At 40.9% G+C, this 16,819-nt stretch overlaps 1 protein-coding gene across 1 annotated transcript in view; it reads right to left on the minus strand.

The window, feature by feature from the left end:
• UGGT2 (UDP-glucose glycoprotein glucosyltransferase 2) overlaps positions 1-16,819 on the minus strand; it is a 244,100-nt gene that overhangs the window by 161,145 nt on the left and 66,136 nt on the right. Inside the window, exon 9 of the mRNA XM_075199909.1 lies at positions 15,209-15,308. Coding sequence (XP_075056010.1) covers positions 15,209-15,308 — 100 coding nt within the window. The remainder of the gene's footprint in view (positions 1-15,208; positions 15,309-16,819) is intronic.

Raw genomic sequence — 16,819 nt, forward strand, 5'->3', positions numbered from 1 at the left:
ATCATTTTATTTTTGTTTGGTTTTTGTTTTAAAATAGCAGATTTTCACCAATTTTTACCACAGAATTTAAAATGGCAAAACCTGTTTCATTGGGTTGGAAAACATAGAAAGGTAGAAAATATTTACCCCCACCTTGCCAGAAAAAATAATCCAAAAGAAAAACAACAAACACCGCCAAGAAAAGGCAGGCTAGATGGAACCGTGGGTTCTGGTCTGCTGTCAAACTCAATGTTTTCTATGATCGTATAAGCTGAAACAGCAAGAAACTTAAACATTCTCTAAAGCACATCTGAAAACTGAATGCAATAAACACACTAAAAAGAATCTTTCCATCTAGTATGTTCTTGTTCTGAACAAGTCTTTACTTTACAATGCAGGGATGTCAATGACCATGAATCTAGTCTGCAATTCAATGCATACATCTGTACACAATGACAGAGGAGACAGCACTAAATACTATAAAGCATTCATCTTAAATCTCTATTGAACCAAAGACAGTAAGAAGACAATTAAGGTTAAATGTAGTAAATTGAAAGAACCAAAATGTCATCACGAAAGGTTTTACTGAGTGCATTTACATTTATTGGTCTACAAATATATTTAAGCATGAGGAATATGGGGCAGTAAAGAAAGGAGGAGACTGATTATACATAAAATGATTGTTTGCAAAAGCAGCAAGGACACAGATCATAAAATTCTCAATTTTAACTCACTGAAATGCCAGGGTCATTTTACTGGCTCTATAAAGCATTTACAGTCATTCTAAAGAAGTGATCAGATACAAATGTATCTCGGTGTAGACACGTTGATCTTTTCACAAAATGGCATCATAATTTCGGTAGAATATAGGATAATAATAAAGGCATATTACAGAATTCCCAGACAGAGTATGAGACCACAAACTACTGAAATCAACATTTTGAAGTTATTGTCCAATTTTAAATTGGTATTCATTCAGTTTATGGGAAAAGTCTAAAAAGTTATTTTAATTTAATACAGCAGAACCATGCCAGATATCTGTATAAATGATTATTGAATTAGACACATGTAGTTATTCTATAAATCATTTTACCACGTAAAAATACATTCAGATTACCTATATTTTCAGATATGTACTGGGGGAGAAAGTCTGGCAACATGCTGGGTGACAAATATGTAACATGCCCAGTTCTGCGATACTCAGGATGTGTCCAGAGCGTGGAACTGGAGCTCAATAAATAAATTAAAATATAGTAAAAACTTTCTATTAAAAAGCATGAAAATACATATTTTAGAATATAAAAAATAGAGCAGATCTAAATGTTATATGTCTATCTTTCTCTCTCACCTCAAAAAATATTTTCTGGGGGCGGGCCATAGCCCCTTTCAATTTAAAAAGTTTCAGGCTGAAAAAAAAAAATATATATATTGTAGTAATAAAGTGGGATTTTTGTACTTACCGTAGAAGCTCTCTTTCTCTGAACTCGAGTTGGGGGACACTGCTCACTTTGGGGTATAGAGGGCGCTGTGGGAGTAATAGCACTAAAAACTTGTCTAGCCTGCTCTCCTCCCCTCTATGCCCCCTCCACCGGAAGAGCTCAGTTCATTTACTTACCAAAAAAACACCACAAAACAGAACACACAACAGAACTGTCAGAACAGAGTGGGAACGCAGTATCCCCCAACTCGTGTTCAGAGAAAGAGATTTTAAAGTAAAGTACAAAAATCCCAATTTTCTCTTTCACACCAGTTGGGGGACACTACTCACCTTGGGGATGTTCCAAAGCTGCCACTTTGGGTGGGAATGGTCAGAATGAGCAGCATGTAAAACATTACGGCCAAAGTTTGCGTCTTTTGAAGCAAAGACGTGGAAACAATAAAACCTGGTGAATGTATGAACTGAAGACCAAGTAGCTGCCCTACACAACTGCTCAGCCGAGGCATCATGCCGGTCATCAAAGAGACGCTAACCGACCTCATGGAATGAGCTGCCAGACCTTCAGGAACTGGAGAGACCTCCGAAATGTACGCCTGCCAGATAGTAGCGATGATCCATCTAGCTTGCGATCGTCATTCAGGACTAGAAGACTATCAAGTCTTCCGAACCGAAGCTGTATGGTACACATAAATCCTCAAACCTCTGACCACATCTAAGGAAACTGAGTCCTGACCAGGTGGCAGTGAATCCTGAGGAAGAATCGTCAGAACAATATTCTGATTTATGTGAAACCTTGAGACCACCTTTGGTTGAAACAAAGGCTTAGTATTAAGCACCGCACAATCATCATGGAAAATCAGAAGATGAGCCAACATGACAGGGCCAACCCCAAAACCCGTCTGGCCGAAGCAATGGGCAGCAAAAAGGTCACTTTCCACAAAAGAAGCTTTAGGGAAACAGACTGCAAAAAGGTTCAAAGGGGGATTTCTGAAGCGCCGAAAGGACCATGTTTAGGTCCCACAGAGCCACTAGCAGAGCAAAAGACGGTTGTACATGAAGTACCCTCTGTAGAAACTTCTGCACACCTAGTAACAGAGCTATACGTTTCTGAAAATACACCAACGCCGCTACCTGGACCTTAAGGGACGACAACCTCAATCCCTTGTCCAGACCATCTTGCAGAAAAGCCAACACCCTGGCTAAACGAAAAGAATTAGCACTTTGATCTTCAGACGCCAACATAGATATGCTTTCCAAATGCGGTGATAAATGGTGATGACGGTTTTCTCCCCTGGATCATAGTTTTAACCAATCTCTCCGAAAACCCTTTTCCTGAGAATCAGGGATTCAACTTCCAAGCTGTCAAAGAAAATGGATCTAGGTCCGGATGAAAGAATGGACCTTGACCGAGAAGATCCTTCCTGAGAGGTAGACGCCAAAGATGATCCACCGACATGTCTAGAAGATCTGAGAACCATGCTCTTCTCCACCAATCTGGTGTCAGTAGAATCACTGGAACCTTTCGCCTCTCACTTCCTGCAAGATCCGCAGCAGCATCGGAAGTGGAGGGTAAAGGTACACCAACTTGAAGTTCCAGTGGACCGTCATAGCGTCCACTAAAATAGCCTGAGGGTCTCTTGACCTGGCACAACAACTTTCTACCTTGCAGTTGTGCCGCAAGGTCATCATGTCTATTTCTGCCCGACCCCACCGAAGGACTATTTGAGAAAACACATCCGGATTGAGCAACCATTCGCTTGCATACCGACATAGTAGTCGGCTTCCCAGTTGTCCAATGTGGGAATGAACACCGCAGAAATTGCAGGAACCTGTTGTTCCGCCCATTTCATGATCTTTGACAATCCCTTCACGGCAAGAGACCTCTTTGTTCCTCCTTAATGATTTATGCGAGATATGATTACTATGTACAAATACATTAGGGGTCAATACAGAGAGCTTTCATGGGAACTTTTTACCCCAAGGACCATACACAGGACTCATGGTCATCCCCTAAGGTTAGAGGAGAGGAAATTTCACAACCAGCAAAGGAAGGGGTTCTTTACAGTAAGGGCAGTCAAGATATGGAATTCATTGCCAGGGAAGGTTGTGATGGCAGATTCAATAGATATGTTTAAGAAAGGGTTAGACAAATTTTTAGCGGAAAGGTGTATCCAGGGATACGACCGTTAATTTAAAATAAAGGATAGTAGTGGATATAGGGTAAAAATTGGATTGCAATATTGAGTCTGGGGGGATTTTCAAAATTGAAACAGATGGGCGGTTGCCTACTGTGGATTAATTTCAAATATAAGTGCAGGATCGCAGGAGATCCAAAATAGGTTGAACTTGATGGACTGGTGTCTTTTTTCAACCTCATCAACTATGTTACTATGTTACTATGTTACTGCCGTAGCATTGTCAGACTGTATTCGGATCAGCGGACGTGCCTGGAAGGACTGTGCCAGAACTAGAGCATTGAATACTGCCCGTAGTTCCAGAACCCTTATGGGCAACCGTGCTTCCTCCGGCATCCAAGTCCCCTGCAATCTGAGGTGAAGAGTGACTGCACCCCACCCCAATAAGCTGGCATCCGTCATTACCACAGTCCAGTCCCACACCAAGAAAGGACGCCCCTGCATTAGGATGTCCCTCCTCAGCCACCAGAGAAGAGACAGGCGTGTTGTCTGTGACAACCCAAAGACCTGCCTTTCTAAGTTGGGATCCGACCTTGACCACTTTACCTGAAACTCCGTCTGGAACTTGCGCAAATAGAAACAAGCAAACTGCATAGCCTCGAACGAGGAAACCATGCGACCCAGTAGCTTCATACACTGAAGTACTGAGACACAAATTAGAGATAAAAGATTTTTAAGCCAACGCTTGATCATCCGCACTTTGTCTGAAGGGAGAAAAACCCTCTGACAATTGGTGTCGAACAACAATCCCAGGAACATCATACGTCGGGGTTGTTATCCCGTTTTTTTATTGTAGTTGATCACCATCCGTGTGCCTGCAAAATGTCTCTGATCAGCTGCAGATGTGACTGAAGCCGAGGTACCGACTCTGCCTTGATCAGTAGGTCTAGATAAAGTAAAATAGTCACCCCATGTAAGCGCAGCTGAGGTGCCATTGCAGCCATCACCTTTGTGAACACATTCGCTGTGCGGTGGCAAAAGCAAATGGGAGAGCCCTGAACTGAAAATTCTCCAGACCCACCGGAAACCGCAAGAGACTGTGATGACCTTTCAATATCGGAATGTGTAGGTAAGCATCCTTGATATCCAAGGATGCTAAGTACTCGCCTTTCTTCATGGAATTTACCACAGATCTCATCCGAAAGCTGGGTACCCGTAAGCAAGTTTTGCGTTCCTTCAAGTTTAGAATTGGTCTGAAGGACCAATCCGGTTTTTGCACCAGAAAAAATTGAGAGTAAAAGCCTTGACCTCTCTGCCCAAATGGAACTGGAACAATCACCCCGGCATCCCGAAGTGACTGTACTGCCCCCCTGCAAAGCCTGTCTTTTCTCCGACTCCCTGGGAAAAGGTGTAGTCATGAAACGCCGTGGAGGTGCCCCCACTAGGTCCAAGATGTATCCCCTGGACGCTATACCTTTCACTAAAGCGTCTATGGTGGACCTGAACCACCGTTCCTGAAAGAGCAGTAGGTGTGCTCCCACCACCGGAGCCCCCAGTGGAGGATGCAGGAAACTATGCTGCTTGTTTGTCTGCTGGCTTAGGGTCAGGGCGACGTCCTGTCCAGGCCTGTCTGTCCCTTTGTCTCCCTCCCCTTGTAACCGGGGTTTGGCTTCTGGAAGAACCACCCCTTGAGCGACCGACAAACTAAAAGGAGCGAAAACGCCTCCCTTTTGCTTTTGACGCAGGTACCGGAAGAAGAGCACTCTTCCCCCCTGTGGCCTGAGCGATGAATTTGTCCAAAGGAGAACCAAACAAAGCCGGTCCGTCATATGGGACAGATTTCAAAGCTCTCTTGGAATTAGCATCCACCTCCCAAGGTCTTAACCACATTGAGCGCCTAGCTGCCACTGCTGAGGAAGAGGTTTTTGACAACCCCTGACCCACATCTAGAACCACATTCCCTAAAAACTCAGCAGCATCTTTAATATGCTCTGCCAGAGGAGCCACCTCGGTTCTAGTCACGCCAGATTGAATTCCTGCATGAAGAGTAGTGGCCCATTTTTCAACTGCTTTATCGACCCAAGCCGCCACACTCACCGGGCACAGGAACGCCCCAGACGCTTAATAAATCAATTTCAAAATCGCTTCACAGTTTTTGTCAGTACTGTCTTTAAGAGACGCCACATTCAGCAATGGAAAAACAGTAAACTTTGCCAAGTGTGCAATAGGAGCATCGATACTAGGATGAGTCTCCCATGATCCTACCTCCGAATCTGGAAAGGGGTAGAAAAGTTTGTATCGTCTGGTAAACTGAAAATTATTAGCGCCTTTAGTCTGGCCTTGTCACAAATTTCCAACAGTTGTGCGAAAGGAAGGAAGAAAACGGTTCTTTTCTTTGCCCTTTTAAAACTTGGAGGTCTGTGATACAGATTGTTCCCCGTCCGATATGTTAAGAACCTGTCGCACTGCCAGGATAAGGTCCTCAATGCCCTGTCTATTGGACACATCCTCCTCACCTGTGGGCATCCCAATAGTAAGAATCCTCTAGAACATCACCATCTTCCAATTCGGATGGATCCGTGTCCGAATCTACTAACACCTGGGCAATAGGCAGACCCAAGCATTTTACGCTGTCCACCTGCTATACTCAGATGGAACAATTTTCCAAGGGAATTAGACACTCTGGTCAAACCCTGCACAGACCGCTTCAAACTAATCATCCAAGCAGGCTCCTGGGAGACCCCTGGACCACCCTGCAGCAACTGAGACACCTGTCCCGAAGGAATGGTTTCTGAGGACTGTGTACCCAGAGGAGAGGAAAAGGTATCGGCACCTAATATCCCCAGGATTGGATTGTTTCTTCTTAATTCAGCAATGGACCGTGCCAGCTCCTTGGAGCAGGCTGGTGCCACGATGTTCACTGCACCCACAGACGAGCGCTCGCCCAGGTCCTCGGCTTGCACACAGTGCACAGGCCCCCCTCGTGTGACCATCCACCAGGCAATTTGGACTCACACCTGGTACAGTTGTAGTACATTACAAAGACAGCCTTGGATTTGGCCCCGATCCCTCTTTCTGACATTTTACAAAACAGAAAGGTAAATGAGACACACTGTAGAACTATCTTATAACAAAGAAGAACTGTACAGTATAAGGCAAACTTTAACACTATGGAAAAACACAATAAAATACTGCTTCAGCTAAGACTAGAACCAAAAATGTTCTGTAATGTACCCCAACAAGATGTATAGCAGATAGAAAACACACAGACACTAAAAAAGATATAAGAAACAGCAACGCCACTCTATATCTACTGGTTCTCAGTGTCTGCGCCCGAGTGTCCTGCAGGCAGGGTGGGAAATGGCTGATAAGCATGCCAGAGCTCGGGTAAAAAAAAACAGGGAAGTTAACAGTTACCTAGCCACGCCCACTTAACTCTTTTCTGACCTGAACATAATCAGCAAAAAACATACATTTGTAATTGCAGAAAACACATCAAACCCTGGTAGGGACTGCGCTCCAGCGACAGCACCCCACCAGCATTATATGCCTCACTACCAGTTTAGGCAACTGGACCGCAAGCAGCTCCGTCTCCACAGCAGTCACGGGCTCCCGGGGCGTCCCGCATCACCTCCCTGGAAGCCACTGAGTCCTGGACCACTACCAGAGTGCCAGATGACCCTTTTCCCGGTAGCCCTCCATAATGCAAGGAAGGGGGGGGGGGGGGCGGTGGCACTAAAGCACCACTGGTTCTCTCCCTGAAGTAGCGATCACCGGGTGACCGCTGCAGAGAAAACCTAGCTATTCTACATATTCTACATAGGCACTAAGAAAAAAACTGAGCTCTTTCAGTGGAGGGGGCATAGAAGGGAGGGGAGCAGGCTAGACAAGTCTTTAGTGCCATTACTTCCACAGCGCCCTCTATACCCCAAGGTGAGCAGTGTTTTCCAACTGGTGTGAAAGAAATTATTTTTCAGTTTATCCGTCAATACCATCCTTTAGATGGTGTTAACAAAACCAGTAGAAGTAGAGTTATGGGGAATCCTTCACCAAATAAAAAATATTAACTTGTTACTTAAAAATAATCATACAACTGATGAAAACTTTTTCACCAGCAACAGCACTTTTCACCCTTTGATAAATAGAATCTATGACTTGATAAATAGAGATTCCATGATTATGTTATGGATGTGGTCAAGTACTAAGGGTTATTTTTTATCTGGGCTCAAGTGAATTCAAATCCTGATTTCACTGCCACAGTCAACAGCTCTAGACTGTCAATATAAATACACTTAGTATGTCCCTGCCGTTTCATTTTAATATGCATATTTATGTTCCGTTTATTTGAATGGAAAAATAATAGATTCAGTATATCACAAGCTAAGGGAGAGCATTTGAGGATTTAAGAAAAAAACAAATACTTATTTGATGTTTGGTAGATTGCTCCCAGCATTTAGGGTCACAGTAGAAGAAAACACATATTCCTTTCTGTAGTTTGGAACCATATGCAGTTTGGGACCATTATTTGTTTCATAACACTATCAACAGTAGAAGTCAATTTGAATCAAAATATCACCTAAATAATGGAGAATCTGGTCTATGAAGTGTTTGACTGTTACACATGTGAGGAGCAGTGCACGACTCAATAACCAAAATGCACAAGTTAAACCAATGAATTCAAGAACTATTTTTCATGTATCATATAAATATTTGGTGGTATGGGATAGGTCATCCTGAAAGTTTGGCATTTACTAGAATGTCTGCTCTGTCTAAGCATATTGTGGGTGAGGGATAAAACTGCTGTGTGAGGCTATGCAATGTTACAGCCTTATGCTTCCTAGATCAACTTCATATTGTAAAATTAAGTCATGGAGAAATCTATAATAAAGTAAGCGAGAGAAGGCTGTTTATTAAATTAATAGTAACTCTTAAACTTTGATTACCCCTCCAGTTTTAGTGCATGTTCTCTTGAGCGAATACTTTTATTCCTCTGAAAAATGCTTCCCTCCTGTACATTATTAAAATACTTAATATAAAGTTTCTGTCATATATCCCATCTCCCTTTGCTGCTTCAAGCTAAACATGTTTATATCCTTTACTCTTTCTTTGTTACATTGTTTGCCTGTCTTTTTACTGACAAGTTTTAGGTTTTTACAAACAATAACAGTAAACAAAACAAATCCCATATCTAAAAACTAACCCGTAATACTAGTACAAGGTCGAATATTGCATAACAAATATATATCTGATCTATAATATTTCTAAGCTATAATATCCGTAACATCAGTTCATCTGTCTGTAAGGACCCTGGCTTGCTAAGTGGAAATATCAAGCAAGTTCATTAATAAATACAAGTACGAACAGAAATTGTGTAAAATCAGTAAGAAGCCCACAAAACTCCTGGAGTATAGAACAGCATATATGCTACATTAACTAAACAGGCAGTATGATTATTTATATTTCAAGAAGGTTGTATGTCCATGAATGAGCTTGGGACTTGGTGTCTCGATATCTATTGAGCTGCCGGACAACGATTGCAGAACATATCTTGAGCTGGTCCAGCTTGCCAAAACTTTGACACGAAAGATACATCACACTAGTTGTAGTTCTATGCAAAAATATTACAAACTGCATTGTTCACCAGGGCTACACATTTATGGAAGCATGAATTCTCTCTTGCCAACCATGTTCTGCTATGATGATTTTTGGTCAGAAGATTAGTCGCATATTGAAATAGTGTTTTGCCCAAAATAAATTCAATGGAAGCCCAAATATACATACCTTGGGAGTTAAGAAAAGAATATCTACCCCTAATTTCTGTATGCACTCCACCACAGCCAACTAGAAGGCTTGCAGTGTGGGGTAGTCCCATAATAGATCAGAAAATCTAAGAGGGGTATAATAGTACAGGATGTGGCTTCTCTAGCACTGCCCAGCATAAGTCCCACTCCTTATCACTTAACTGGCCAATGTCGGTCTCCCATGTACATCTTAATTTTAAGAGTCATCAGGAGCAACATATGCATAAAGGGCCTGAGTCATTAAAGAGAGCAAAGCATAAAATAGTAGTATCCTTGCACCTGGGCAAAACCATATTGCATTGGAGGGGGAGGTTAATTTAAAATGTGGGGACAGATGTATAGTTGGGCTAGGGCATATCCTAGATCAACTTTAAATTTCAGTGTAAAAATAAAGCTATCAAGTATTTGTGTGCTAGATGATTAAACAGCCAGGATTTAACTTATGTGCAAAATAATAAACTAATTTGCATTGTAACCTGGTTTGTCCCGGAGAACATTTACTTTTTTTTTGCCTTACTTTCCTCAATGACTCAGGCCCATAGTTTGAAATAGTTTTTTTGGTATCCCACATTCTGAAGAAATGCTTTAATCATTATGGGAGCAATACCATTAAACTGACCATCCAGAGCATGTCATAATTGAAGAAAACTGTAAAATAATTTATTTGGTGTCAAGCTTATTTGTCAGTTGTTAGAAGGATTTCAGTTGATTATTTATATATACTTGACCAATTTAGGCAATTCCAAATTTGTACCATATTCTATTTTTAGCACCTCTCCAAATGTCCCATTTTCCCAAATCGGTGATTCTGGGTCTATACCATTTCCATCCATAAATTTGTGCACCTAGTTCCAAATCTCTACAGCTTATCACAGAAGTGGAGCTATGTTTATGGATACCTTAGTTCCTAGTAGTATCTGAAGTGAGGAGTGCAAGGACCCTATCTCCTCATGTAGGAAATAGCAAAAGGTGCCCCCTGGTGTCTCCCCAAACCACTCACATAAATTGTGCAGCTATACAGCACATTGGGAAGTACACTTTAGATGTATACAACATACCGATTTTGATCCTTGCGCTTTCTTCCTCCCAAACCAGAGAAGAGAGTCATTTATTGATATTGTAAATGGTATAAAAATTTGGGCTGAAGTATCTTTTTTTAATTAAGTTTACCCTACCAAACATGGATAAAGAAAGATTTCTCCATTTTTATAATTTATTACAGAGGCGATTAATAAGATTGAAGCAATTGAAAGAACAGATTTATTAAACTACTCTAAGAAATAGAACAAGAGAGAAGATACATCATTCATTACCCAATTTACCAGTGGTGAGAAAAGAGTTAGGTCCACATTGTCTAAATATTGGAACATCTTAAAAATGGACCTGGTTTTGACCAACATCCTTGTTGTTATCTTTAGGAAGAATCGCTATCTGAAAGATATCCTGTACCCTAGTATGCTTACTGAAGTAAAGAACAAAAGTAACACTTTTTTGGATTTAAAAAGGGTTATTCAATGCAATTACTGCAATATTTGCCAATCCATCTAAAAGGATATTTTATAACCATGATAACAGTAGGTAATTCAGAATAAAACAATGAATGAATTGTCTGAGGATATCAGTCATATTTGCAGGAATGCTCGTGAAGTTTTAAAGATATAGGCAATAATAAGCGCCCTTTGAAACCTTGGATTCAGGAACACATCAGAAATATTAGGAAAACACATATGTATGGCCCAAAAATAAGGACTCTCGTTGTTTAGAGTTAGGACCACCCCAGTGTTCCCCCTAAAAAAATTAGCCAGTCGGGTAGTATTAAGAAGCAGCCAGGTAGGGGCAGTTGTAATACTTTGCAATAATATTGAAAAATATAGGATGTTATTACCCGCACCTGCCAGGACTGGTCAGACTGGTGGTGTCGAAGTCAGCTAATTGGATAAAGTCATTTCAATTAATATCTATAATATCTAGCAAACTTGATCGTCTTTGTCTGAAAATTATGCGTAGAGCACGCTACGGCGTGGAGAAGCGTATCCAGCCGCAACACGTGGCAATAACAAGTTTTACACATATACACACATTCACACGAACATACACATTTGTAATTAGTACACACTAATTGTAGTTGCAACACATAGTTATGTATGTCAAAATGTAGCAAGGTTTAAGGTTAATATTATAAGTTATATACATGTTAGTGAAATCAAAAGTTCAGGTTACAGGAAATCTCATATTTAGTATCATTTGAATCCCCAATTTATCCGCAGTTGTCCGGTTCATTCGCCGAAGGGATCACACATTGCATACTCTAGTTAGCGATGTTAGGGAATAAATGTTTAAAATGATACTGTCTGTGTAATGTAAATAGACTAGTTTAAACTGGATTCTTGGCGGGAAAATCGAAGTGCATCCCCTAGAGAGCTGACCCCAACCTTTGGATATTTTCGTTTGAACTGGCCTATGACCAGCATTACACTGGACCCTCCTGAATCCTGGACCTATAGAAGCAAGCCACATCATCTGCATTGTTTTACAGTATCACTGACTGTATATAAGCAGGGGCACTGGACCTAGTGGATAGTCTACTTGACCACAGCCTTCAGACCTGAATGACACTACACTGGATCCAGGGCGCCTGCAATAAGTAACGGCTGTACTTATTTTATTCTGATTTGTTATTCTGCTACTTTTGGCTATTAAATTACATTGTGCTTTGGAACCACATATCGGCAATCGACAATCGTTATTGAATAGCAACTAGACGTGCATAACAGTGGTCTAACACACACTGCTGGCTGTAGTGCACACATAGTCCGTGTTATAATAGAAGGGAGAAACACTAGTTTATTCTATTATAATAGAACTCTGTTGGACTCCAAGAGCCGGTTGGCTAATAACAGCCAGGTGGAGCACCTGGGAAAAATATGCTGGTGACAATACTGCACCCTATTAGTAGAAGTGTCTTGACGGGGCAGGTAGCTTACTATACATTTGCAAATGTGTGCAACTGAGATTCTGCATTTTTATGTACAAGTAGAAATAACTGCTCCATTGCTGTTTATAGCAGTGTGCTGGGGGAGGTTTCTCTATATACAATAACTTGTCAGTCTATGTAATTCTTAACACAGATCTGGTTATGGAATATCTTAAAACTAAAATATAAACATTATTATGCAAACAAAATACAGCAATGTGCTGCGGGAGTTCTCTCTGTATTTTTTCCTTTCTGGAGAACACCGCCCTTTCAAGTACCTGCTATGAACCTATATATTGATTGAGCAACTTTAACTTCTGCATTGTTATTGGATATCCAAATCCCCAAATATTTAAACTTGAGTGTCCAATGTAGGGGATGTTGTACCTTCCTATCCGAAGGTATCTCCCGAAGGGGAAATGCTAAACTTGCCCCTATTGATCACCTGAGGAGCATGTCATTGGAATAAAGTGCTATGTTTTGAACATTTACCCTACCAGCAAGACCAAATATATAGGAATGTGTCCTGAGGGGTTCTATAGCACGGGCAAACAGTGCAGGAGAGAGAGGGCATCCCCATCTAGTACTGCTGCACATACTATACATAATACATCAGTTTCAGCCATCCAATAAATTCAGGGCCTATCTCAAAACCCTTCACAGAAAGTACCAATCCACTTATTCAAAACCCTTGTCTGCATCAAGGAACACAAATCACTGCTTCCTCATTAGAACCATGTGATTGTAGATGCATGAATAGGCGCCAGAGGTTATTGGTTGTTATCTGGGTGAACTCTCTGGACAAGGACTTTATTTAATTTGATAGTCAAAACTTTGGGCAGTATCTTAACTCAGTACTTAACAGAGATGGGTTGGTAAGACTCAGGGAGAAGCAAGTCCTTACCAGGCAGTGGGAAAACAATAATTATAGCTTCAAACATGGATGGAAGTAATACTGCCTCAGTCATTAAATTGTCAAAGCATTTAAATTTCTTTTATAGTTCGTTCAATTGGTATCCCATATATTCATTGAGCTTTGTTATTAGGAAAAAAGGAAGCTGCTGCATCCATTTCTTCCACTATAATAAGAGCATTTAGGTACGTAATGGATTCTAAGGGTTACTTAGGAGGGTTTATTTGTTCCATGTAGTCCATTAGCTGTTGGCAAGAGTAGTTTACCTGAGAGCTTGTAGGCAAGTGTAGTAATTCTAGAAAATATCAGCAATTTTGTCACTTAGAAAATGTTTACTGCCCTGATCATCTAATATAGTGGAGATTGTCTGATTTAATAATTCAGTCTTGGACAAATATGCCATTAGAACGCCACTCTTGTCCTGTTGAGCGAACTTAGCAGCCATTAAATTCTTGCCTCTTCATTATGTGAGGAAAATACGCTTTCTAGGTCATGGCACACTTCCTCTGGCTGGGTTACTTTTCTAAATGAGAATATTTTGAGACCTGCCATTGTGTTTACGACTGCCTCCAAGAAACACTTTGAAAGCGTCTCACAGCATGAGAGGTCTCCCTGCATGTGCATTGGTATCAAAATATACCTCACACCCTGCTACTAATTCACAACCCTCCCCCAAACAAAGTAAGCCAGATAGGGTTAAGTTTAAAGAATATGTCGCTGCTACAAGGTGTTAGATTTACAATCAATGTGAAGGGTGAATGTTCAGAAATTTTTCTGGGTAAATATTCTTAGCAAAAGGAATGGCCTCCCATACACTCTGCTCAATGTGGGTCAGACCATTTGTCTTCAATTAGTTTTAGTTGCCTTCAATCAGGCAATAGTGGCTCAGGAAAGTTAGCCAAGATATCAAGATGGTAGAAAGAGTCACTACACAGTTCTGGACTGGTGGTGGTAGTCAGCTACAAATTAAAAAAATTTGAGCTTCACCGCCACAAGACGTTGGATGTAAAGCAGAGGGAAGGAGATGGATGAATGCATGGGCCGATAAGAATCTGTAAATAGGGTCACACTCCCCTTAAGCAGAACACAGCACCCTGGGAAAAACTGTGACACATGCTACTTTTTCAGTCCCTGCTTGAGAAACTGTACTTTTTTTAGATAAATATTTTAAACAATGAACTGTGTGTAATGCATCTCTAAATGTAAACCAGGTACTCCACTCTTGTAAGGCACCATGCTTTCTCATTTCATTGGAAAAGCATCTTTGAAAAGCACAATCCCAGAATGTTGAACACCAGACCAGCAATAAACATAGAAGTAAGGGGGTTGTTAATTACATTTTAGTACATGGTTTAAAGGGTTAGACCTCTAAATTCTGGGTAAATGTTATACATTTGATCCTGTGAGACAATATTCCTCTACAGTCTCATGAATTAAGGTTTTACTCTAAATGAGTTCTGGGTGTGAATTTAGGCCAGCCTTGTAGACTTCTTATGGCAAGTTACAAGCACCTCCAAATTGTCAGATTCTCAAATGTTGAAAGTTCAAACAAAACAGCACAAATACGTCTTGCCAAGTCCACAGAAGCATGCTCCACTCACATACACATATTTGGACAGAACCAATATGGTGCCACATAAGACATTTTCTCGACTACGTAAAAGGCCACATTGCACTGTTTGAACTGAAGCTCCATCTATTTTTAATGAGTCACCTCCTCGAAATGAGACAGGTTTCTCAAATGAGTAAACGTTAGGACAATAAAACAATAAATATTGGATACTTCCCATGGCATGCATTACTGTCTAGGAAGCCACTGATATGCATAGTTTGTTTAATGAAAATAAGGTGATCTTGTGAACACCAAAATAAGTTGATGACAACGATTTACTAATTTCCAGGCATCTGTATCAATAAGGGAATACTACTATATTCTTACCACTGTAAATATTTAATTTCCTGGCTTACCTTGCTTTTATAGGAAAGTTCTGGCTCATGTCTCGTAAAACCTTCAAAGCTTCATATGCAGGAGTGGAGGAAATTTTCGAGGCTGCTTGAAAGCCCAGATCTAAAAACAAAAAACAACAACCATACAAGCTCAAAAAATGTGCAGCTGAATAAACGTGTCGAAAATTAGCAATACTGTAGTGTTCTCTGCTTCAATTAACAGATTGCTCAAAGCAGCTAATGTAGAGCACATTTCACAAGATTTCTGACACTTCCTTCCAATTAACAGGAGACAAACAATGTAGCACGTATTAAACTACTATAAGCCCACTTTGATTCACAACAGCAATATAGTGACAAAAGTGAAGGAAGCTTCCTATTTCATAACAAGTACAACTTTTATTTTTGTTCTAAAGAACAGTAAACTTATTTGATATCATGTGCATTTAACAGAACCAGACAACCCACTAGGGGTTCGATTGGCGCACACTGGAGATCGCTCAGGAGAATAATAATTAGTGCTTAAAAAAAATCGGTCATAAGGGAAAAAATCCTAGTAGATGTCTTCCACAACTGCTGCAAACCCGTGGTGGATCGCTGCCAACCACCAATAATGGTCAAAGACACAGAAAAACAAACAATAAGGGTTGCGCTGAAGGGAAGCACAAAATACAATGAGTATTATCGTGGAAGATTGCTTGGGTGTAGAGAGAGGCACTGAACAAAAAAGATCTAACTGGAATATCTTTATGATGCTCCAACTAGGAAAATATGGCATACAGTCAAAAACATAACATTAAAAATCAATGGTATAAATGCATATATCACATGAATGACACAATAAAATGTGAACCAATGGTAAAATTAGCTAGAAACAACCGCGGCTGTATAGTGAAATCAGCTGAATAGCACTGCTTATATAGAGTGTGACCATCACTCATACACTCAGTTTCGAGTATAGCTCATACCCAAATAGGGCACGTTAATTCACCACAAATGTGACAGTAGATATATCCAACAATAAAAAATCCTCCAATTAGTAAATAAAATCGGGTGTTTAACCCGGACACCTGATTCTTCGTAGTCCGTTGGAGCGGCTGTAATGTTGATTTATAGAAACAACCTCCTTAATCCGGAGTTAGTCAACCTAAATCAGCACGGACTCCGTTACATGGCTTAAGTCCCGTGAGGATGATCACCCTTTCCTGACATCAGTCTATTCCGGGCGGCTGTGCAGGCAAGTGTAAGCTTTGAGAAAGTTCCTTGCATCGGCACGAAACGCGTCAGCGGGGGTTTTTTGTGTCTTATATCCGGATATTGAGTGTGCCTCCTATCATACCACTCCAGCGTGTGTTCATATACTGGATACTTGTTGCTATTTTCATTAACTATTCATCCCTGCATGGTCCGAGTTATACCGTTGTGTGTGCGAGCAGAGTGCATCATCATAGGCTTACACTTGCCTGCACAGCCGCCCGGAATAGACTGATGTCAGGAAAGGGTGATCATCCTCACGGGACTTAAGCCATGTAACGGAGTCCGTGCTGATTTAGGTTGACTAACTCCGGATTAAGGAGGTTGTTTCTATAAATCAACATTACAGCCGCTCCAACGGACTACGAAGAATCAGGT

This window comes from Mixophyes fleayi, chromosome 2, assembly GCF_038048845.1.
Source record: "Mixophyes fleayi isolate aMixFle1 chromosome 2, aMixFle1.hap1, whole genome shotgun sequence".
NCBI classification, from domain to species: Eukaryota; Metazoa; Chordata; class Amphibia; order Anura; family Limnodynastidae; genus Mixophyes; species Mixophyes fleayi.